This window comes from Drosophila miranda, chromosome XL, assembly GCF_003369915.1.
Source record: "Drosophila miranda strain MSH22 chromosome XL, D.miranda_PacBio2.1, whole genome shotgun sequence".
Taxonomy (NCBI): Eukaryota; Metazoa; Arthropoda; class Insecta; order Diptera; family Drosophilidae; genus Drosophila; species Drosophila miranda.
In genome coordinates, this window is record NC_046673.1 from 17,795,806 (window position 1) to 17,819,707 (window position 23,902).

At 48.2% G+C, this 23,902-nt stretch overlaps 2 protein-coding genes across 14 annotated transcripts in view; one reads left to right on the forward strand and one right to left on the reverse strand.

The window, feature by feature from the left end:
• The window catches only part of LOC108164547, an 87,272-nt gene that overhangs the window by 31,336 nt on the left and 32,034 nt on the right, over nucleotides 1-23,902 (reverse strand). The window lies entirely within an intron of this gene.
• LOC108164549 lies at nucleotides 5,017-6,005 on the forward strand. The gene is made up of 3 exons (XM_017300363.2): nucleotides 5,017-5,612; nucleotides 5,675-5,769; nucleotides 5,834-6,005. The coding sequence occupies exons 1-3, from the start codon at nucleotides 5,097-5,099 to the stop codon at nucleotides 5,889-5,891; spliced, it is 669 nt and encodes a 222-aa protein (XP_017155852.1). The 5' UTR covers nucleotides 5,017-5,096; the 3' UTR covers nucleotides 5,892-6,005.

Sequence of the window (23,902 nt, forward strand, 5' to 3'; positions counted from 1 at the left end):
TCCGTTCCACACCATGCCGTTCCAGCCTCTTCAGAACCCACGTTGTCATCGCCATTTCGCCGGAAGCGGATGTTTGATAAATTCTTTGTGTCATTTTGTGTTTCATTTTTATTTTCGTGTTTTTTTTTCCTTTCTTTTTTCGTTGGCTGCCATGATAACCACCCCCCATCGTGCCCCTGGGAGCTCTGGGCTCATGCAAAATATTTTAATTTAGTTTGGTTTGGTTTTGTGTATCTCTTTATCGTTTTTCCATGTTTTTACAGGCTTTTTTTTGTTGTTTGTTGTTTGTTGTTTTTGTCAGCTAAACCCAATTTGACGGGTCACCCACTTCGGTGTCCTCTCTGCAGTACAGTCCTCCCCGAAAGTAAAGTTAATTTATCGCAACATCGTGGCCCTGCCACCAAATAGTTGCATTGCTTATAGATTAGCCACCGAGGGAGCTTGCCCCCCCCCCGCAGCTCCACTGTCCATTCGCCAGCAGGTGTGTGTGCCGCCTGCACTATCCGCAGGGGAAGGGAGAACTCGAGATATCGAGACTTGGGCAAAAAAGTTTACGCAGTATGGATTCAGGCCAAAGGCAAAAGTCAATTTGCCAAGGTTGTCTGGTCTTGGCCCAATATAAAAGAGGGAAAGAAACCGTCAGAGATGGTCGTAAATCTTGGAAATTGGCACTGGCCACTGGTCACTGGCCGCTTGTGGGGGGCCCCGCTCTGGCCTCGGGCCAGACCCTTTCGAAGGCCTTAAAAATTCATTTGTCGGAGTTGAAAAATTGAACGATTCTCGATTTGAAGTTGGACTCGAATTGGTTTGGGTGCGGATGCCGATGTGAATGTGGGTGTGGGTCTGAAGGGGGAGAACTCTTAAGGCCAGTGGAAATTGCAATCTGCTGACAGCTCGGAGTAATCGGTGGAGGAGAAGCAGCAGGACGCCTCGACTCCATTGTCCTGGGCTGTATTGTGTCCCGTTATCGCAGTTTGCTCAGGCAACGATGAGGTCAGGATATTAAGGATTAATTTATGCAACGATTTCTTTGCGCAACGTGTTTATCAAGAGTCCCCCCACAACAATATTGCTGGGTACCCAGTATCGCCCAAACTCACACAGAAATTGAAAAGTGTCCGGGGCAGGATCCATGGCGAAGGGAGCTCAATTAACCGGACGATGGAGCGCCCCAGCACTCGCTTTCCGATTCCAACCACTGGCACTGCTGGATGCTCCACTTTTCTTGCTTAAATCTACTAGAATCAGCCACAAAAAACTCCAAAATCGAACTTCAATTCATGTCAGAGGATGTCAACAGCCAGAAATAAAGATAGAGATAGAGAGAAAGAGAGAGAGAGAGAGACAGAGCGAAAGATGGGTCACATCGAAGCATCCGGTTACCCTGCCGCAGAAGGTTTGCTCGTTTGGGCAATTGAGACGGCTCTGGGAATAATATAAACTACGATTCAAAGCTTCTATACACTTTATTATCCACTTCAGAAACACAATAAATAGCAGTTGAACAGGTTCTGGTGATATTAATGACCAATAAAATTACTGAACAGAAGTAAAGATTGCCATATTTCGAATAAGGAACAGTTCAACATTCTTTGCATATATATTTATGGAAAAGTTTACCCTCTGGGATACGTTCTAAGATCTTCTCTCCTATAGAAGATATAGTCTCCTTAGTTAGGGCATCCGAAATGGCAGCCAAAACTGGGGACAGTTGGTTATTTTGCGCTATATTTTGTCATAGAGAGAGATGAAGCAATAGAAAGAGAGGCAGAGAGAGAAAGAGAGAGACAGAGATAGAGATAGAGAGTGAAATGCATATGGCATAAAGGTTGACTGCCTGGATGGTTGCCGGGCTGGTTCGGTTGGTTGGTTGGTTGGTTGGTTGGCTGCTCCCACAGCTCCCACGAGTGCTGGGATCAGGGAACTGACACTGGGAGCTGGACGAGAGAGGAGATAGCATTTCACTCAAGTGAACTGGGTCGCAACAAAACACGAGAGTTGTGCCGAAAGCCGTTGTTGCTATTGCCGTTGCCGTTGCACTGTTGCACTGTTGCAAGTGAGAATGCATCATTAGTGCAGGAAACCGACAAGCGGCAGACGAACAGACAGACCGACAGACCGACAGACACAACCAACTGCGAAATGGGAATATTCGTACCATATTCGCGCACGAAACAGAGAAGGACGATGCATAGAGCGGGTCTGGGATCGGGATACGAGACGCCACCAGACGGGGCAAGACAAGCGAAACCATGTGGCAAATGAGGCTAAAACACAAGTGAAGCCAGGCACAACCTGAGACGTCGCCAGCCATCATCATCATCATCATCATCGTCCTCATCCTCATCCTCGCAGAGTGGCAGTGATGGATGGATGGATGGATGAAGGCAATGGATGCATCCAAGCAGTCAACGTTCCCTCCCATGTCGTGGCATTGATATCCGACACTGGAAGAGCGGCTTACGGTATGGGCTTGCAATCGTTGAGAAGAACGGCACAGATTTGGGGCTGAGGGCCTACTCATACGAGTCAAATTTTCCAACACTAAACACAATAAAATGCAATGCTTTCCCAACCGAGTCACCTCTGACATTTGTGAGTACATAATGCAACACCCAGCCCTCATTTTTTTCCATTCAAGGTCTCAAGGTCAACCCCCAAGTAATATATTTGGGACTCTGGGGAAGAACAGGAACATGTGATCACTCCCTGCTGTATCCTTACTATGGCGTCGTTCCATAGATCCATCCCCGCAGTGGATATCCAGTATTCATACACCCTGCCTCCGTAATCTCTCCCACCTTCCACCAATAGTACAATTCCATCCCATCACAAGCACATGAACAACTGAAAAAGTGTGGCCGAGAGTGCGAGAACACAAAAATAGTTCAAGTGCCTACTTTTGGCGTACCAAAGCACTTAACAGTGTAACAGCTAACCCTTGGACTCACTCCTCCATCGTTCCACCATCCACCATCTATCATCCACCTCTCCTTGTGGCACCACCCACTACCCCCCATCTCTCTATGTTCTCCTTCCTATCCCCTCAGCCATGCCACATCGCATCTAGCCGCGATTTTCGCAATGAGTTTCACTTAACTTTTGCGTCACTTAAATGTAATTTGTGCAACTTTTTGGCGCAGCCTTTTCCCCTTCTATATATCTGTGTGTGTGTGTGTGTGTGTGTGTGGATGTGTGTGTTGCCGTTGTTGCACATTCGATCGCATTCGCTGGAGGCATCGCTTCGTTCGGCACTTTTGAGTGCATTTCACTGTAATCAAGCGCCCACTTCAAGCCCTGCCCACTCCCCGTCCCTCTGTCTGGCCCCTACGCTGCTCCTTGCAACAAGCCCTGGCACTGGTGTTGCATTTCATGCATTTTAGCATTTCATCATTTGTGGCAAGCTTTTGCCTGCCAACAACAAAACCCATTTTCATACCCAGTGCCCGTCGAGGGCGTATTCGTGTAGATGTACGCCACCAGCGAGAGAAAGAAGCATTTGAACACTACCGACATGGCTCTGAGCAGGGCCACCAGTGGAAGAGTTCATCCCTTTGCCTTTCATTACGATCCACCGACTATTTCGACCCAAAAGTATCCGTAAGCCATAGGACTGTGCATGAATCTGATTGGGATTGGGGTATCTGCTGGTCGAAGGACTCCACTGCAACTACTTGTTTTTCCATCTCGATTGTGAGATTTTGAGATTTTGAGATTTCGAGAGGGTGTGCGGATTGGCAGCTGCCTTGCGTCGAAGTCCCTCCACTTGCCACACTTGCCGTGCAGCGCGCCCCGTGCAGGAGGGGCCTTTTAATGCAGCCGCTTAGCGCGCGTGTTGCACTTGGCTCGAAGAGAGCTGTTGCCGTTGTTGGTGCTGTCGTTGTTTGTTCTGCTGTTGGCAACAATACCAGTATATTCATTATTCATTTCACTGACCCAGTTTCCGGCTGGTCCATGCCCTGACCCGATTCCGGGGTCCGTGCCAGGTCCAGTCAGGCCTTGAGTTCGGTCCTATGACCGGCAGGCCTTGAAGAAAGACTCACCTCACCTCACTGTCTGGCAATCGACAACAAACTTCACAGTTCATACCAGATATACAATATACTACAAGCATTCAAAACACCGACAATGGACCGGGACCCTTTAAAAGACGTAACCAACTTGCAGGAGGCTAACAGGAAGGACCAAGTGATTCTACCAGACATGGAAAGCCATCCATCAGATGGCCCAGTATTCGAAATTGCAAGCTGCTTCGAAGTCTTTCGAGGATCAGCTTACTGATGGGCAGGCGAAAGAGTGAGTACCATCTAGTGAAGGGACTAGATCGTAATGAGTCATGTGATGGTCCTTCAACTTCTTCCACAGCTTAGCCATGGCCCTGGCGCTGGCCCAGCCCCAGGCCAAGGCCAAGGCGAAAGGTGGGGACCAGTCTGAGGAGTACTCCGATGCCGATCCCTCCCAAAACGCCAACTCTTGGCGCTGCGTCATTTGTTGAGCCAAAGCTCGCCCTATCTTCAATTTTAGATGTTCATGTATTTTTTGAATGCTACAGATTTCACACAGAATACAGAAACACACCACACAAAAGCGCCAGCCAGCGAATAAACAGACTGTCAGCATCGTATTCTCCGTTTTGGTTTGGGATCTTCGAAGTTCTTCGAGGCGTGGGAACATTTAAGGCTCTGTAACCGTCAGTTAGGAGTGCCACTTGCCACAGATGGTCCTCGTTCGTTGGTCAGAGCTGCCCGTGAGAACGGATCAAAAGGAAGGAAGTATCTCCTAGTTGAAGAGATCTACGGACAGCAGAGCCACTTCCTGGAATTCCACCTCGGGGTTTTCAAACCTCTTCCCGTCGTCGGCATGAAATGCCTTTTACTGCAACCGATCAGCGAGGAGCTTGTGGTTCTTCTGTTGGCCACAACACGAGTATTCATTATTAATTTATTTCACTGGCCCGACATCCACTTGGTCCATGCCGTGACCCGATTACAGGGTCCGGGTCGTCAGGGTCTAGGCAGGCCTTGAATCGAATTGTCTGTCACTAAAACACTCTCCAAACGAACAAAAAAGATCCAAAAGAAAATATATTCAGTACAATGAATCGGAATCCTCAGGTATGCAGTGCGCGTGTAGGCCCAGAGGTTCTCCTAGATGCGGAAGAATCACAGTTGGTTCGTTGTCGGGACACAGCTGTTTGCCCATACGTGGAAAACTCCGAGTTGGCTCGCGATGAGACCCCGGAGACCCCCCTGGAAATATCTCCATACTCGAACAACCCAGAGATTTCCCAGAAGCTTCAGAACTCAAAGTCGGGATCCGGAAAGAGCACAGCCATTGGCCCAGACGTGGAAGACTCACAGCTGGTTTGCTATTCAGAGCTGGGGTCCGATGAGGACCTAAACGAGGACGAGGACGACTACCAGTCGGGCGTACAGATCATAGAGATCCCTAAGACTCCCAGGGGAGTCGCAAAAGTGACCCGCGATAGGTCTGAGATCAATATGCGAATGAAGCGTTGGCAGGACAAACTGAACGCCTACAAGGGACTGGTGAAACGCCACCACGAGCTGTGCGCGATCTACGAGGAGAAACGACTTGCAGTAGCCGCAGGGGTAAGTGCTTCTTCGGCTTGTCCTCCTGAAACCTATCTAAAGCCAGGGAGGCCTTCCTGCAGCTGGCTGAGATTACCAGAGAAATGGACGAGTTGGGCTGCTGGCCCGATGGTGTCCCGGAGGGTCAAGGGGACGGCGCGGATGGGAACGAAATGGCGTAAGTTTCATAAAAAGAGAAGAAGACGAAGGCGACTGAATTGAAATGTTTAATCCTTTATCAGACTGGTCGAGGCAGATGAAAACCTGAAATCATCCGGAGATGGCTGCACTATTTGTTGAGCCATGAGCTCACTCTATATCCTCTCGGGGTGTTTATATATTTGTTAATGTTGCATTGAGCTTGAGACACACACACAAGACACTCCTTTAGGACAGCAATAAACTCATGCAAAACAAATCACAACTCATTGGATTGGACGGTCGATAGTGGGTTCGATGGGCTTAAAACAACGATACCAAACACCGTCAAGGGATGGAACAGAGTTGAAGTCCATCCCCGACAACGTTGGGTAGTAATCGGAAGAGGAGGCTTTCATGGAAAATGTTAGAGAATCCCAGCCAGGCAACAATCCCACTGCCATGACAATTCTGCCGCCCCGGACAAGCAATCAGGTCCTTCCTGGGACAATTACAAAAATTTAGATTATGCTTTTTTGTTAGCCACAAACAATGCAGCTTAAACGGGGCGAGAGCGAGTGGCCAGGGGCAAGGCGCTGATTGACAGGAAACAACGCCAACAAGTTGTTGGCTGTTGGGGCCACAAACAAAGGGAGGCGGCGCCCGAGCTGTGGCTGGAGCTGTGGATGGGGCAGGAGCAGGACCACGTGCACGAGCAGGAGAGAAGCATCTGCTGAGCGAAATGGGGATGAATTAACTTGCATTGTGCCGCCGCAGACAAAGCCCGAATCGGGCAAAAGCTGGGGGCAGGATAGAGGGACACAGAGAGTCAGAGACAGAGACAGAGACAGAGACAGAGATGGAGCAAGCTGGCGGTGCAACTTATGCAACGAAATGTTCGCCGCCGTCCGCTGCCATTGTGCGGCGGCATTTAAAAGCTACGTCCTGCTGCCCTGCCCGTGCCCGTGCCCCTGCCCCATCTCTTTGGTTCTCGCCCCAGAGCCATCTCCTGTGCCAGTTCCTGCGGAAGTCCGCACAAAGTTCTCCTTTTATGCCAGGTAATCCAAAGTTCAAGGCTATATGGCATTTGTGCGTAGAATTTACATCTACATTCTGGACATCCTGGACGATCTGAGAAGATGTGGTGCAATTCCATAAGTTTCCCTTGCTATTAAATCCGCAAAAATGTGTCTCCATCGGATAATGAATCCCCGAAAATGGAATTACGAACCCCGCATTATTTTCAGGCTGCTCGTAGCAGGTATCTTTTCAGTCGGAACACTCGACTGTAACCTTGGTGCAATGCAGCCGCTTTGTTGAGATAGTCCGAGTGAAAGACCTACCATTGGCCACTCCACTGCACCGTTGCCTGCCCCGTCCCACTCCTCCCGGCAAGCACTCTTCTTTCAATAGCTTTTCACTCGTCTGGACCGGACTGGCGGAGAGGCACGCGTAAGAGATGCAGAGGGCAGCTCCAGCTGCTGCTCCTTGGCCAGGTGTTGTTGCCGCTGTTGTACGGAAAACACTACAAGCATAATAGTGGCAAGAGCAACAGCAACAACAACAACAACAACAAAATTTGCGAGAACAACGGCTGGAACAACAATGAGCGGCTGCTTCTGCCTCTGCCTCTGCCTCAACGTCGCTGCCATGTTGCAAAAGTAATTCAATTTGACTTTTTGTTTTGATGCTGCCGAGTGGCACACGGCAGGGCACAGGGGGCCACAGGGGTAGACAGGGGTGGACAGGGGATGAGGATCTGCTGCTCAGGGGATTGCCAATAGCCGAGCAAGAACAACGGGAACTGGGAAACTTTTTTCCGAGGGCGTGGCTGAAGAGGCCTGACCATGACTGTGCATAAACTGCACTCTGCAGCAGCCGACGGTAGCGGCAGTGGCGGTGGCGGCAGCTCCAGTGGCCAAGAGCAAGAGCGTCAATTGATTTAGTCATTGAGTTATTACCAAGTTGGCAGTCCTCGCCCCAAGGCAGCCATTTTTTCTTCTACCTCGTTCTCCGCCACTTCCACTTCCACATCCTCTTGGTCTACGAGTATGCCTCCTATCACGTCGCTTTCGTGATGCTTCTATCATCATCTCTCTCTCTTTTTCTCTCTCTCTCTCTCTCTCTATCCAAAGTTCGTGCCGCGTGGACTCGCGGGTGCGCTTGAAAGGTCATTTAAGAGGCTAAACAAATTACAGTGACAGTGACAGCCGGAGCTTTACGCCTGAGAGCCCCAAGGTGGCCGAAGTGGGGCGCTTGGGAGGGAGAGGGAGTCTTTCACGTGGCTTAACCGATTGCCACTCAACTTTCGGTAAAAGTGTGGAGCCAACTTTGAGGCTTCTGTACTCAGGGAAAGTGAAAAATGTGTGAGAGTGTCTGAGGGGAAAGTGGTATGGTGGAAGAGGTTCTACTGGACAGCAAAGCGGTATAGAGCCAGAATGGATGGAATGATGAACCGCTGGCAGGATCATTTCCTTGAGTGTTTCCACAGCTTGAACTGATCCCCAGTATCAAATTGATTTGAAGAGCAATCTTCATGGGCCCAGAGGCACCACAAAACCACAGTAAAATGAAGACTTGGAGCTACACATTCGCCAAGCAATCAATATATATCACTTTGAAATGCTATCCACAGCATGAACCAAAACCATGCCAGGCAAATACTCAGTCATCCCCATACACCACCTCCTCCGGGCGGCAGAGGAGCAGACTTAATGGCATCCATATGATGCCGTTCTACAGTCCATACAGTCCATAACGTCCAGGCAAATCACAGCTGGCCCCATATTAATTAAATAATAATTTCAGCAATTTGATTTTGATTACATTTACTCATCCGCCCGCAGCCCGCAACCGGCAACCGGCAACTGGCAACCGGCTCTCGGCTACCCGAAACCCGCAACCGCCTTGGCCCCTTTGTCCTTGCGTGTATCTCAGAGAGAGAGCTCTGGGCAAATGGCCTGGAAGCCACAAAAGGACTGCGCCAGAGAAAACACCTTAAGTGAGTTCTCCCAGCTGGTGTAGGAGCCGGCTCCCTGGGGAGGAGAGAATATGATTTGTGGTCAAGGCGGCCGACGACAATGAAGAAGCCATAAGCCAAATTAACAATTAAAGTAAGCCAAAGCCCAGGCAGGGCAGGACAGGACAGCACAGAGATACAAAGGGAGCCAGGAGAAGGCGCAGACAAACAAACTTGCCCCAAAGCACACAGAGGAGCAATGGCAGTGGCAGCAACAGCAGCAGCAGCTACGACGAGGAGCGGCATGAGGAGATGAAGAGATGAACTGAAGTGAGTGGCAGGGCAAACAAACAAAGATACTCGTATTCGGGGAACACAAGCGTTACAGGGAGTAGAAGCCACAGCTGGGACTGAAGAACAGCTTGAGTCCTGGACGGAGGACAGTGCTCCAGCATCAGCTTCAGCTCTGTCTCCGTCTCCGTCTCCTTTTCCATCGGCTTTGCCATTGCCATTTACATCAGCAGCTCGGTCACAACTTTTGCGTTTTGATTGCTGAAGTTTTGTGCGGCGGGAAGGCCATAATAGTTTTTGGGACTCCGACATGACAACACACTCGGCCTCAGTCTTCGGCCTTCGGTATGGAGGTGGCAGGATTGAGGACAGCCTGCAGAGGCAGTAAATTGCATTTAAAATGCCATAAATTAAAAGACGAAACCTGGGCATGAGAACGGGGCTGGGGGGGGGATTCGTGCAGCGAATGGTGGGGGTGGGAGTGGGTGGGAGTGGGGTGCTGCGGCTGATGGTGATGGTGACGCAGTTCCCACTTTTCGTGCGATGGCTATTAAAATGCATTAAAATGGTTTTTAATGTCAGCAGCATAGACAGAGTGGAATGGCATCACACACACACACACACACACACGCATACACTCGTCTCTTTCCAGCTAAGGTCACACGCATACACACAAGCACACTTGTGCTTTAAATGATATTTTCAGGAACAAAAAATTGATATAAAAACGTGTCGGCAGGCAGTGCTTAGCCCACACACACACGCTTTGAGCCCTGCCCCGTTCTCCGAGGTTACCCGCCGTTACCCACCTTCCCCTCGCCACGGCGCTCTGCTAATCCAATTTGTCATAATTAAATTACTTTAAGCCACTTTCCAGGACGCCTTTTTCCAGAGTGCCAGCCCCACAGCAACACACACTCTGGAAAAGTTTTTGGGGACCGCTTTTAGCGCGTGCATAAACCTCCATTAAGGGCGGAAGGGGCAGAACAGAAAGTGCAGCCTGCTTTCAGGCGCATTAATATCGAATGAGAAATAATTACAAGTGCTTAACAAAGCGATTTCGATGCTCATTACGGTCCCGGTCGCTGGCAGGGATATTCCCACTCTCTGCCATACCTTCCGCAGTATCCGCCAGAGAGATAAGCCCTTCACAGACACAGGGCGCACACACACACTACGGCCGTAATAGCGCCATTCTATATGCACACACATAAACAGTTATTAATACGACAAGCCGTTTACTGGGACTGGCAATAAAATGCAAAAGTGCCTACAACTCCATCTCCCTCTGTCTCTGAGGGATACAGCCAGGGCTGGGGCTTGGAGGGGGTTCGTTTTGGATCAGCAACCGTTTTCAGAAGGGAAAGGGTTCAATGGATCAATCGATTGCCCCATATCACGAACCTAGAGGCGTCTCAAAATATTCAATGCTGTTCGCTCTCGATTAAATTCTGACAAAGAATGCAATTAAATTGAGTTGGCAGCGTATTCAGCGTTGGCTTAGTGCGACCGATTGGCTGGAAAATCTCCCATAATTGGTAGCGAGCAGAGGCGAGTGAAAAGAATCAATTTAATTGAAATTGCGCATAATAAATGTCCAAATGAACGTGTTTACAAGCCTGACATGGCAAACAAAATGATTTCCGTTGACAAAATTACTCACTTACAATGCAATTCAGACAGAACACACACACACACACACACACATATATATAGGTGCATATATACACAGATATCGGCATATAGTATATAGCCGTGCGATTAAAGTATTATTGGAGCTCGGGCTGCCAGTAAATCATTGACCGAAATTGGTGCGCTTCAGTGGAGAGCCGAACCAAAAAAAGGCGTAAATTAATAAATATTAAAATGTCCGGGCATTGCTCGGTCTCTCTCTCTATCGCTCTCTGTCGCTCTCTTTTAGCTGACTTACTCATCTGGCACTTGAAAGCGAACGAAGCGATAAAAAGCACCAGAGAGCAAGAGGAAGATAGAACAAACAAACTTCTGAGCCATTACGCAACAAAATGGTGTTAACAGCGCAGCAAAAATGGCGCCCAACCAGAGCCGACTGAACGACCAGCGCGATACCCCCTAGCTGGGGCACAGACCAGCCGACGAGATTCGTGTACGCCCCGCAGCAGGATTGGTAATTTCCAAAGGGTATTCCCATGAAGCAAGTGAAAAAATATATAAACAACAATTCAAATGCAGAAAACACTCGCAAACACACGCACACACACACCAACACCAACACTTTGCACATATTGAAATAATATTTTTACATTTCATGCTGCCGAAAGGGGAAGCTGCCCAAATGGCAGCGCACTTGCCGCCCAGCAGGAAAATGGAGCAGGATTGCCAGTGCAGGATGAGAAGTAGAAGCAGAACAGAACAGAACAGAAATATGCAATGATAATCAGAAAAGCAAACAGAAAAAGAGAGGAGCAGAGCCCAGCCCAGACCCGGACCAGCAGCAGCCACATCAAGAGTTGTTGGTTTTGCCTCTGGTTTCTGGTGCTGCTGCTGGTGCACTGCCTCTGCTGTTTGCCAGTCAATCAATGCACATAGCACACTGTGGTTGCACTCCCCATATACTAAATGTCCATATGTGGGGTTAACTTTTGGTGGCTCGCCCACCCACAGACTCCCACTCGCATGCCCACAGACTAGCACTAATTGTGATGGATTAATTGCCCCAGTCAGGTACAACGACAGGATATAGATGAATTTTTATGGTTTCTCCAAGCTCTCTCGTTCTCCCGCCCCTCCTGCTCCTAATGGGCTGGGATTTCCATGCTCTGCTTAATTCCGTTTGAGGAGATTCCTTTCAACAGGTCCAGAGGTGCACCGATTCTGCCAGGGATGCAGGTCGAGTGGGGTCGGGTTACAAGCATACCCGGTTCAGTCGGATAATCAGGAGCGCTTGAGGAAATCTGATGAAGCTTTGCACACACTTCAACGGCAACTGTTCAGCTGCTCAGCTGCTCGACTGTGACACGGACAAAGGGGAAATCATTAATTAGAGACAACGAACCAATATTCAATACGAGTCTTGACGGTTATTGATGTGAGACTCAAGATAGGAAAAACTGCAATGGTCTCGGCAATAAGTCAATAGGGAAAATCATAGGATTCTTCTGCCACTTGGCCAGAAATGCGAATAATAATGCAAGTCCCCAGAGTTTTCCACAGCGAAACCCTTTGGGAAAGATATCTACAGATATCATATGGTCTTTGATCAATAGTTCATACTTTATAATAGGCTTTGTTTGGTACGTGGAATCACCTCTGCAAAATACTCGACTCCACTCCACACCACTCGACTCGACTCCCTAGTCATTCATTTACGAGTGTATAGTATAGTATTAAAAACATTTCAATTAAATTTCAATTTATTTTTGCTAGCTCATTGGTTATGCATGCCAATTAATTTTATGCAATTCTCTGGTACGTAATATTTTCAATTATTTCCCTGCGAATGGGATACAGGACCAGCATAATATGCCAACAATTCAGGAGCACGCCGTGGTACGGGCGGTGGCCCATACCCAATCCCCAATCCCCAACCACAAGCATCATCAGGCCCATCGCACGGCCGCTAGTCCCCAGCTGGAGCCCACTCGCTGTAATTAATACAGTGGGGGTCTTAAGCGGCCTTTCGGAGATTGGTTGGCTTCGGGCTCGGAGCAGGGTGTAAAACAGAGGAGGATTAGAACGGAACAGCAGTGTAGAGCAGTCTATGGCTGGACAGGATATGGCCGGGTGCAGGTACAGGGACAGAGACGGGGATAGGCACAGAGACAGCAACAGACATATTGAATGTCCAAAGACCAGACAAATAGTTGCTCATGTGACAATCGCAAGGCCAGAAAACTACAGAGCTGGAAATGGCAACGGCAAAGGCAAAGACAGTGCAGTGGACTGCAAAAGGGTAGCATCTAAAATTGCATTTAAATAATGAAAAAGGCTTAAACAAAAGGCCAGGCAAACAAAGGCAAACTGCAACCAAAATGGCCACAGATTGCCAGGGCCAACAAATCCCGGCTCCGGGGCAAAAGGAAAGGAAACGAAATGAAAGAAAGCAACGTTGGAAACGATAGAATAGCCAAAGGAACGGAAGGAACTAACTTAGTGCAAATCAACAACATGTAAATACAGTCGGGCCAACGTTTAACTCCTGACTCTGGCTGGCTGGCTGCCTCCTCCTACCCGGAGCCATCCAATGCGAATCCTCTTAGGGCTCCCACCCAGCCACAACTCCTCCAATCATACTGTTTCAGAGCTGTCCCGCACGAAGAATACGACAATTCGCTTGCATTCATTCATTAGGAAATGCCTTTGCCTTCGGGAACTCATGAATAAATGAGTAGAATGGAATGCCTTTAGCCCACTTTAGCCCCACCACACTCGCACCCGCACCCGCATTCGCACTCGCACTCGCACTGCCATTGAGTGCTATCGTGTGTCCGGGGTAAATTTGAGACTCACCTCATTAGCATTCTGTTTGTGCCCGGACCACGCGGCGTATGCGTAATAAGCGACACCACCAAAACGATGCAAATAAGAAGCTAATTAGCCGACGAATTTGATGCGGCACATAAACACAAAGAGGGGGCGGCAGCAACACCCATGGCCAGTCGCTTGGATACACACAATGATAATGAATTGCGAGTGGGTGAGCGTCACCCCCCAAGAACCCGATGCCAAAACCAGATTTCAATTCGGGTTTTAATGCAAAGACTTTCAACTTCTGCTCTGCTGCACAAATGCCACAGCACGATGCATGGCATAAACATTTCGGAATCGTTGCCGCCTTGGGACCCAGCATTCATGGAACTTTTCGGCAATGTTCCCTAAGCGCCTTAAGGCTGCGGCAGCGGCAGCGACAAGGACAGCTACAGCGACAGCGACATCATCGCTGCTCGCGATGGAATAGCCCAGAAATTTCTACACTTTCCACTCATCAGCTGTCAGTTGTCGCCTGTCAATTGTCAGTCGTCACTGGGCTGCCTCGTGTGGCCTGCTAATGCGCATTTGCACTGCGATGCGCATTTTAATGATGCAAGCAGCTGGAGAGTGGCAAGTGGCAAGTGGCAGCTGCCAGGCGGCAGATAGGCTGCTCACTAATTGCCACAGATACGAGCGAAGACCCGGGCCCGAGCAGAACAGCAACGAGTCACAGGGACACCAGGGATTGGGTTCAGTTCAACTTCAATTCAAATCAGGCACTGGAAACAGAGATCCTCCGAGTCGATGGCACCCGAATACGCTTAGTTATGTGGGTTTTCTATGGAAATTCAAAGGAAGATAAAGCAACACTTGAAGGAATAGGGAATTCCATCTCAGAAAAGGTCCCTACGCGATAGATAGGCTTGAAATGGGATGGGGACTATAACTGGGAGTCGGCCCTGGCCTCAAGCCTGGGACAGGGACAGGGACAGGGCCAGTGAGCTGTCGTATTGTCAGGAAGCCGAGGTGCATGACTTTGCTGATTGCTTCCGTCTTGTGTCTCGTGGAGGTGTGGCCGCGTCGCTTGGAGCTGCGTTCCATTGGCAATCCAATTCGATGGGGCTCCTGGGTAAAACCCATTTGCCGAGTGTCGGTAACCGCAACTTTGCGGCCTGCGTTTATGCGCGTCCTGAAATCACGGCGAATGTTTGAACTCACTCAAAGCAATGTTCGCCAAAGAAGATAAAGAATGGCATCTGGTTGGCTATTAAATACTTTATCTGGCGCGGAATGGCTGGGAAATCGTTCAGCTTTAAGCTTATTCGAATCTACTGCTTTTCCAACTCAAGGATCCATTGCGCCCAGCCATGAACCATCTCCAATCGGAGCTCCTATCTGCATCATCATGAATATTTCACAACGTGTAAACACAATGGATGTTTCTGTTGTTGGTTTAATAACGAATTTTCACGACTTTTGCTATTTCGTAGATGGAAGATTCCAATCGAAATCATTTTCGCCACACTAAGAGAAAGAGACAGAGAGAGAGTGTGGCAGTAGCAGTGGGAGTGGTAGGAGGCGAAAACCACAGCACAATGTCATTAGCGCATGTTGGTGTCCACTCTGTGTCCGTCTGTGTGTGTGTGTGTGTGTCGAGCAATAAATTTCCAATTTTCGTGCAATTTTCGCAGTCAGGAACACCTCCATACCTCCACACATAGGTGACCAGAGCGGCAATGGGCAATGGGCAATGGGCAATGTGGGGCGTGGGACAGGATATGGCGCATGGGGCAGAGGAGGAGCTTGCTGCTCTACAGCCTGGCGTACTCATAAATACATTGACCAATAACATAATTTTTGTTTGTGTTGGTATATTGCCAAATGACCTCGTTACCCTACAGCGAGAGAGAGAGAGAGAGAGAGAGTCAGAGGACACACCGGATTTAATAGAAAAACAGAAAAGGAGCAAAAGAGAGATCGAGTGTGAGAGTGAGAGCCAGGGAAATCACTGCCATAGAACATAGAAGCCATAGAAGACCCCATTTTCAAATACCCTTTCGGATCTATCGATCCTATACAAAAAGAGCGATTCATATAATCTTTTCAAGGGTTTCCTTTATCTTTCTTCTTTTTTGCATGGCACATATATGATCCTTCGTTGATAGCTATTAACAATTACTTTTACGGTAGAAACAGATTCTATAGTACCCTCAAGACAAGGGCATACAAAGGCCGAGAGGCCGAGAGGCGCGGCCGAACGTGCGGCATATGTTGCTGGCTGCGCCAAAACGGGCCAGGGTCCGGCAGGGTACGGGGGCAGGGGCAGTGGTGGGTTAGCTTTGTGGCAGGGGGGCAGGGGCCAAGCGGATGTTAGCAGAGGCCCGCTCGTTCGTTTCGCTCGCAGTGCGGCATTATAATTAATGGGCATATTGGGGCATGTGCGGCATTCCCTGGAACCCCCCGCACTCGGTATGCGATTTGGGATATTAAATGTAACGATGCAAACGACTGGGCGAGACAGTTGGCTATGAATATGCCATGAAGTGTGTGACGAGCAGCTCCAATCTCTCTCTCTCTCTCACTCTTTCGCTGCCTCTATGTGTGTCTGTTTGCAGGAGCGAGATGTGACAGAGCGGATGTTGCAAGGTAGAGCTTGTGTGGCAGCCACAGCCACAGCCACTGCTGATGATGATGATCACATGCTATTAAACCGCAATACAATAGCAATTTTCAAATAAATGATTTATGGCTCTGCACATGACACACACAGCTGTCTGCGTCCGTGTCTGTGTCTGTGTTTATGTCTATGTCCGTGTCTGTATTTGTATCTGTGTCTCCATTTGTATGCGTGTGTGTGTGTGTGTTGGCGATTGCCAAAAGTGCCGCAGTCCACAAAAGCCATAAACTAAAGGTCAGAAAACAGAATAAAGATATTGCGGTATAGACCGAGAAGATACCCTGCCACTGACACTTCGAATGGGTGCTCCTAGAAGATTCCTTGATCCCTTGCTCCATTAGTGGGCCATCTTGCAAGTTTGGCTGTACCCAAATCGATTCCTTCCCACCCACGACACGATCACAGGGTATGTGGAAGCTTTGCCCACAAGAATGCCCAATGAATGGCCCAGCAGAAGGTCAGGGGTGCTGAGTGCGGCTGATAGGAAGCTGGAGAAATGCTGAATGGGACAATGGAACAATGGGTGGTGAAAGGTGCTCGGGGGTGGGGCATTGATGCATGGGCCACAGTCCATGAGGTGGCCCGTAAGTCGATTTTGTTTGGCCAATTGTTCGACTCGTATCGAGTGTATTAGGCAGCAGAAATGGCCTCGGCCCAACACCACAAAATGCAAGCCAAATATTCAATTTCATATTCTATTATCCTTTTTTTGTGCTTCCTCTGCCATCAATACTTTCGATTCATAAACTAAATTTAATATTGTATAATGCATAATGTTTATTTGGGCTGAAATTTATGTGGAAATTGAAAGTTGATTGAAATTTAATTCAGATTTGAGGTTTCAAATCTTTCTTCTAGTGTAAAGATGTAGATTTTTCAATCCCAAAATACTTGCATTCAAATTATTGCCGCGCCGGGCAACGCCTCCAAATCTGGGGCCGTACGTTTGATAAGCCTCCCGCGTTCAATAGGCCTCCCGTGGTTTGTTCTTCAAGTTGGTTTTATTCAGGTGTTTCATTTACAATATCGGGGCGGATTGTTAAACTATGGGAGCTAGAGCTAAAAAACTTGTACCGCTTCAGTAAACTTTTACCGCTGCCTTTCTTTTCGTTCGTCGTTCTTGACGATCTCCATCTCCTGAGAGCGCTCTCATCACGGTGCTCGAGTTAGATATCCATCCTCTCATCTCGAAGCCTCCTTCTTTGTGTATGTTCCTCACTGCCAGCGCTAGACGGACCATTTCGTCTTCTGAGTCACAGCTTTGGAGCCAGTCATCTACAAAGGTGTTGCGAAGTATGGCCTCTACTTCCTCTCTTTGTTCCTTGATGAACCTTTCTGCGTTCCTATCTCTCACGTAGGTCGCTGCTGCTGGGGAACAAGAAGCACCAAAGGTCATTACGCTCATTACGTACCTATCCGGTTCTCGACTGGTGTCACCATATCTCCAGAGAAACTGCTGTGAGCTTTGATCCTCCGAACGTATCCTAACCTGGTGAAACATTTCTCTAATATCTCCGCAGATGCCAATAGACTTCTCTCGAAAGCGCGATATTACTCCCACCAGCGATGGCAATTGGTCGGGGCCCTTTAGTAGCATTGAATTAAGAGCGATGCCTTCCACTTTGGCTGCTGCATCCCATACGAGTCTTAATTTGCCTTTGTTCGGGTTCTTAGTCACGAATACGGGCAGATACCAGGAGCGTTTGCCTTCGACCATTTCATCTTTTTTGAGTTTTCGGACGTAGCCGATGTCTTCGTACCTCTTAATCTGTTCGTTTACGAACTCTCGTAGCACCTTATCGCGTGTCATACGAGATTCTAGGCACCGAAGTCGTCGTATTGCCATCTCTCTGGAAGAAGGAAGTTCCACGTTGTCGTACCGCCAGAGAAGTCCTGTCTCCCATCTCTTCATTTCGCTGCTAAACCTCGTGGAATTTTCCAGTATTGTTTTTGCTCTTTCGTCCTCTTTGGACCTGAGTGTGCTCTTCGCCATGTTTATGCCAACTGCGTCTAATGAGAAACTCTCTTTTACAAGAGTGTCCAGCTGTGGGTGTTTATTACATTCGCATACGTGCATTACCCGCGGACTCGCTGGCCCGTCGCCCTTTCTGCGGCCATAAACAGACCACCCCAACCTGGACTTAGCGGCGATAAATTCGGAATTCTCGCGTTCTTTGACAGTCAGTGGCACTCCAAGTTTCACGTTGTCCAATCCGATGATCAATGACGCTCTCACGTCCTTGTAGCTGAGTATCGGTAGCTTTTCCAGGTGCGAATGGGATCTTAGAATTGAGTCGTCCAGCGTCTGCTTCGGCAGATCCAGGTTTTTTACTGTTCTCACGTTTTGAAGCGTGAATCTGCGAGCCACATTGTCCCTTGGAGAGATCGCTAGGCTTATCCATTTTGATTGAGATTCTCTCTGCGTGATGTCTCCAGTCCAGCGTAGGCATAACTCGTCCGAGGGGCCATCGATACCTAGTTTTTCCGTTATCTCCGTCTCGATTAGGGTACAGGCGGATCCTTCGTCTATCAGTGCGAACACTTGCATTTGGCCGTTCGGTCCATACAATGTTAAGGGGACATATCTAAACAACGCAGCTTCGTTCTGCATCGTGTGCAGTACCGTAGTGCTTTCCTTCGGCCTATTCTCTACCCTAGAGCTTTGCTGGTTACTGTTGTGGAGGAGGAAATGGTGCTTTCTCGAGCATCCGTCGACGGAACATACTCTTGTTGACTTACAGTGCCTTATAAAGTGTTTGCCGAGGCACCTCCAGCATAGCTTATTTTCTCGGACGAAGTTCCATCTACCTGGCCCTTCTAGCTCCAGGAACTGCTTACAGTCCTCCAATTTTTGGGCCCCATTGCACCTACGGCAGGGCGGTTGTGCGCTGCTATCATTGTGCACCATAAGCCGGACCCTTGGGTTCTTCTCCTTCGTGCAGACTTCTTTCTCGGGTGCTACTGGCATCACGGTGCTTGCGCACGATGCGACTCGGAATAGCCAATCGTCGAAAACAGCGATGTTTACCCTCGGAAGTCCAGCGCTTTGTCTGGCCCAATCCAGTTTCAAGTCGAATGGGAGTTTCTCCACAAGGTCGCGAAGTAACATTGGGTCGTTCAGATAGGCGGACAGTCCTATCGCGTCAACAGTAGCGCGATAGTTTTGCACCGACAGCGCCAGGCGCACTAGGCTTTCGATGCTGCTCGATTTCACGGACGGCTCCATTCTTAGCTTCGTTTGTAGGGTGTGATATATGGCCTCTGGTCGGCCATATAGCATTCGAAGAGTCTCGATGGCTAGTCGAACTGTTGCGGGCATCATTAATTTTCCTCGTACTGCTTCCAAAGCGGCACCTTTCAGGCACTTTTGCAGCCTCATGAGATTCTCTTGATCGCTGAGTCCGCAGCGTTCTGTAGATTGCTCGAAGTTTACTATGAACATGGGCCATTCCTCGGGGTTTCCAGAAAAGCATGGTAGATCCTTGTTGATGACTTGTCTTGTGGCTATCTGGGATGCTGTCAAGCATCTCTCTGCCCCCGCTGGCGCGACCGCTTGATTACTCCCGTACGGGGGTTTTGCCCATGCAGGTTGGTACCCGGCGCCGGTGCGGCCATTGGATGCCACATAGCGCCGACTGGCATTGTCTCGTTCGGATTCAGCCCAGTAGGCATTCCAATCCGCGTTGCTTCCGTGGGTCCTGACATGTGGACTCCGGTCCAGTTGGGAACTGCTCTGTCCCAGCCTCCGTTGGTTACCGTGGAGCTCATGAGGCCTGCTGCTTGAGGCAGTCTGGAATGCGTCGGGATGGAGCGCATTCCCTCGAGGGCCGTGGCGTATGTCGGCCTTCCTAATGCATCCGCTCTCTGCTGAGCGAACGTTTCCCAGTTATCTAAAAGGCTCGTTCTTGGTGAAAAGGATTGATCCACCCCTCCTCCTTGGTTGGTATGCTCTGGTGCTTGATGGCTCGTCGGGGCTGTGGTGGACACGTTAGGTGTGGCCGTTGTTGCCGCCGAGATCACATCTATATATGTATCCCTAACGCGATGAGTTTCCCTTGCACCTCCCTCAGTCTCAGAACACGCACCAAGCATCTTTTCCGGCACATATATTTCTCCTAATCCACACGGGGTCTCACCGCCAGATTCCGACTGCTGACCTTTGACGCCGTCCATTTTACTCCGGTGTCTTTTTTTGTGCAGTCCTGGTTTGTGGTTATACACGAACCTCGTGTCGCTCGAATGTAAGAGATTAGCCTTTCTGTCCAACTGTGTGAGGATATCTCACCTGCAAAGTCGAATCCCTCGTGACGCAGCTGACTGCGTCGCACGCCGATCTTCTTTCTGTCGGTCGTGATTATTCGACTTGCTCTCCGTTGAGCAGGAAAAGTTTTTTAGAATATTGCCGCGCCGGGCAACGCCTCCAAATCTGGGGCCGTACGTTTGATAAGCCTCCCGTGGTTTGTTCTTCAAGTTGGTTTTATTCAGGTGTTTCATTTACAATATCGGGGCGGGTTGTTAAACTATGGGAGCTATAGCTAAAAAACTTGTACCGCTTCAGTAAACTTTTTCCGCTGCCTTTCTTTTCGTTCTTCCTCTTCCTGGCCTATAGCTGCCGTTCGCCCTGATTAACCCTTTGCTCGGCGCTGTTAATGTTTGTGCTGTTAACGTCTGTGCTGTTAGGCGCAGTGATATTTAGAGCTGTTAGGCGCAGTGATATTTAGAGCTGCCTCTGCGGTTTCTGCCGTAACACAAATGCTATTTAATGGGAATTAGTGGGTTCAATGAACCCTTTGGCTTGATACACTTAAGATGCATTTTTTGCAGTATCCTGCAATTGAAACTGCAACACAGAAAGGCAATAAATTGCAAATAATTATAATTACAGATGAGCGAGCAATGGTGAGGGAAATCGCTTTGGTAATTAATTGCATTACACGAATCCCTAATGAGATAAATGGAAAGTTTAAGTGCCACATTTTTGCCTTTGATGGTGTGGTGTGGTGTATGCACCTTTTGCCAGGACGAGCCAAGAGCAGAGCAGAGCACAGCATCGGTTGGTCTGTTGTCCGCGGCATTGCATCTGCTGGGCACACTGGCACACGCAACCCGTCACCCGTGGCCGGGACTGATACTGACGGCAACTGTTCTTGGCCGTCGTCCGCCCCCACCTTGGCTCCTCCCCTTTCCACCTTAAGTCATAACATTTATGTTTCTACTTTTTATATCCTGACAAATCAGCGCACAGAAGTGGAAGGAATAGCTGCTAAGGGAGCGTGGTGTATATGGGGTATGGGGTACTGTCATTGCCAAGAAGCCGACGGGTACGTTCACCTGTCTCACACAGATACACACACATACACCCATTGACGTTGATGTCTCCATTTAGTGTGCGTTTTCTGTTGTTGTATATTTTAATGCAAAACTCGTTTACAAAAAGACAACAGAGAACAGCAGATAGGAGGAGAGAAGGAAAGGCTGAGAGGATGAGAGCGAATGGCAAACGACATCGTCATTTGCTGCTCAAACGTTTGCGTGACGGCAACCACCCAGCCGTCAGCCATCGCCCGGCCCACCACCACCATGTTGGCTGCCATTTTGACAGATGCCAAACGCAAAGCGAGCAGCAAAGCGCAAAATTTTGTGTTTGCCTTTTTGTTGTTTTCACTGCTGTTGTTGTTCCACTGTCCGCCCGACGGCAAAGGACATCAGGCCGTGTAAAAGGATACCACCATCAGGATACCCTAGATACCAGCTCTGTTTGATGGCGGACAAACGACAGATGAGACATCTGTGAAATGTAAAAAACCATACGGATCGATAGTCTTGTTGAGCCGGAATTTTAAAGCTCATTCTTTGTGGTATATTACAGAGTTTCCTGGTTCGAAGACATGTTAAAGAGAGCTCTTCCTGTTGTTCCTGCGGCACAAAGATCCCTGAATCTCCGCACACAATGCCCCATATTCGGTTACATTACAGGGTACCAAAAATAACAGAAAAACGCAGCGGGCAGGCAGAAATCCGTGAGACAGGGCTACTGGGGGAGAGCTCATAGAGAGAGGTAAGCTCCGTGGCAAGTTTATGGCTCTGCCTCGGACCGAGCGTCAACCGTCGCGTCGTTAGTTTGTTTTTACGACTCGTTAGCAACCGCTGCCCCTCTCCACACTTCCACCTCACCGGGAGACCATCGCTACTTTTGGCCATAAAGATTAATACCGGGGGCCCCGCCGACCATCCGGAGCGATAGCAGCTCTGAGGTCATTGCAGTGCCGCGAAAAGTGCGGCAATTGCCGCGACTACGAGTATTAGTGCAATTTCATTAGACGAAAGCCACAAAATGAAATAATTAATGGTGGAATGTAACCGAAATAATTGCCAGCCATAATTGGTCGTGCCCTTGCTCGGGCGGGTCGGTCCGAGGTGGTTAATGATTTATAATTTATTGAGCTCAAACGAAAATTGTTACAATTAAATGCCGAACTTCAATTGGAATGCCTTTCTAAGCGGTCTATTAATTATTTGCCAAGAAACGGGAAGGAAAAGGCAGAGACACAAGAAGAGAAGCACTGAGAGAAAAATGGCATGGTAAACCGAAACTCATCCCATATTTAAATAAAGATTCGGCTTTTAAATACGAAAATAATGAAAATAAAAACCATTCATTTTAAAATAAATATATTCTATTCAATTTTTGAGAAGTATTTGTATTTTAATTGTGAAATATATTTATATTAAATATTTTCATATTAATAATATTTTAATTTTGTAAGAAATATATTTGAGTATATAAATAATATATATTTTAATTTTGAAATATTTAGCTATTTTTTATTAAATATTTTTATATTAATATTATAATAAATTTATAAGAAATATATTTAATTTGATTATGAAATATATTCTTATTTGTGTCAAAATGCAGGTGAAAACTCTTCCAATAATGGCATAAATATTTGAATCCAAATGTGAATATTCGTCTATCAGGTCTTTTTTCTCTGGGTGCAGGAGCTCAAAGTTTTTTATACATTGTTCTTATGACAGAATGAAGATGCATACATCATTGACATTGCTTTCTGTATCTGCAAGAATGTATCTGCACATGATGAACGCACAAAGCAGCCAATGACAAATATTTTCTATTATTCTGATAAAATACCATGCACAAATGCCAGGTTTTTTGAGATAATTGGAGTGTGCTTCCCATTGAGATATGTGAAATTACAGAGCTTTAATTGTAAAATGGGTCTTGCACGATTTAGTCCTTCGATTTCTTCAGCAATCGTAAAGTGTTTTACTGCCAAATATTTCCAATATTGGAGGTAACCGATACGGGCATTTAAAATGTGCTTCGTGTCTGGGCAAACGAAACTGACTTTGTTCACAAAGTTGGGGCAATGGCTCTCAAACTAGGCAAGGACTCGGGCATACGGCCATCGAAGGAGCACTGGGCGGACAGACGAATGACATGTGTACGGCTGTATTGGGGCAGCTGTGGGGACTGAAATGGGACTATGAAATGGAGGAAAAAACCCCATAAAAAGTTTTGCAATTGTTTAAACGTGCCGTCCGGGCCGCGTCATAAACCAAGAGGCGAACACTCTGCCCCCTCCATGGTTGCGGGCTGGGGACCCTAAAAGCTTTAAACTCAAATTGCATTGCCTAGTTTTTGGGGTTACGAGTGGGTGGAGTGGGTGGCGTGGGATGCCGTGGCTGGGGCATGTAGCATTAGCCGCATTCGGGGGCCTTTGCATTTAGCATTGCCTACTTTTCGGTGCGCCATTTTGAGCCTTAATAACTTAC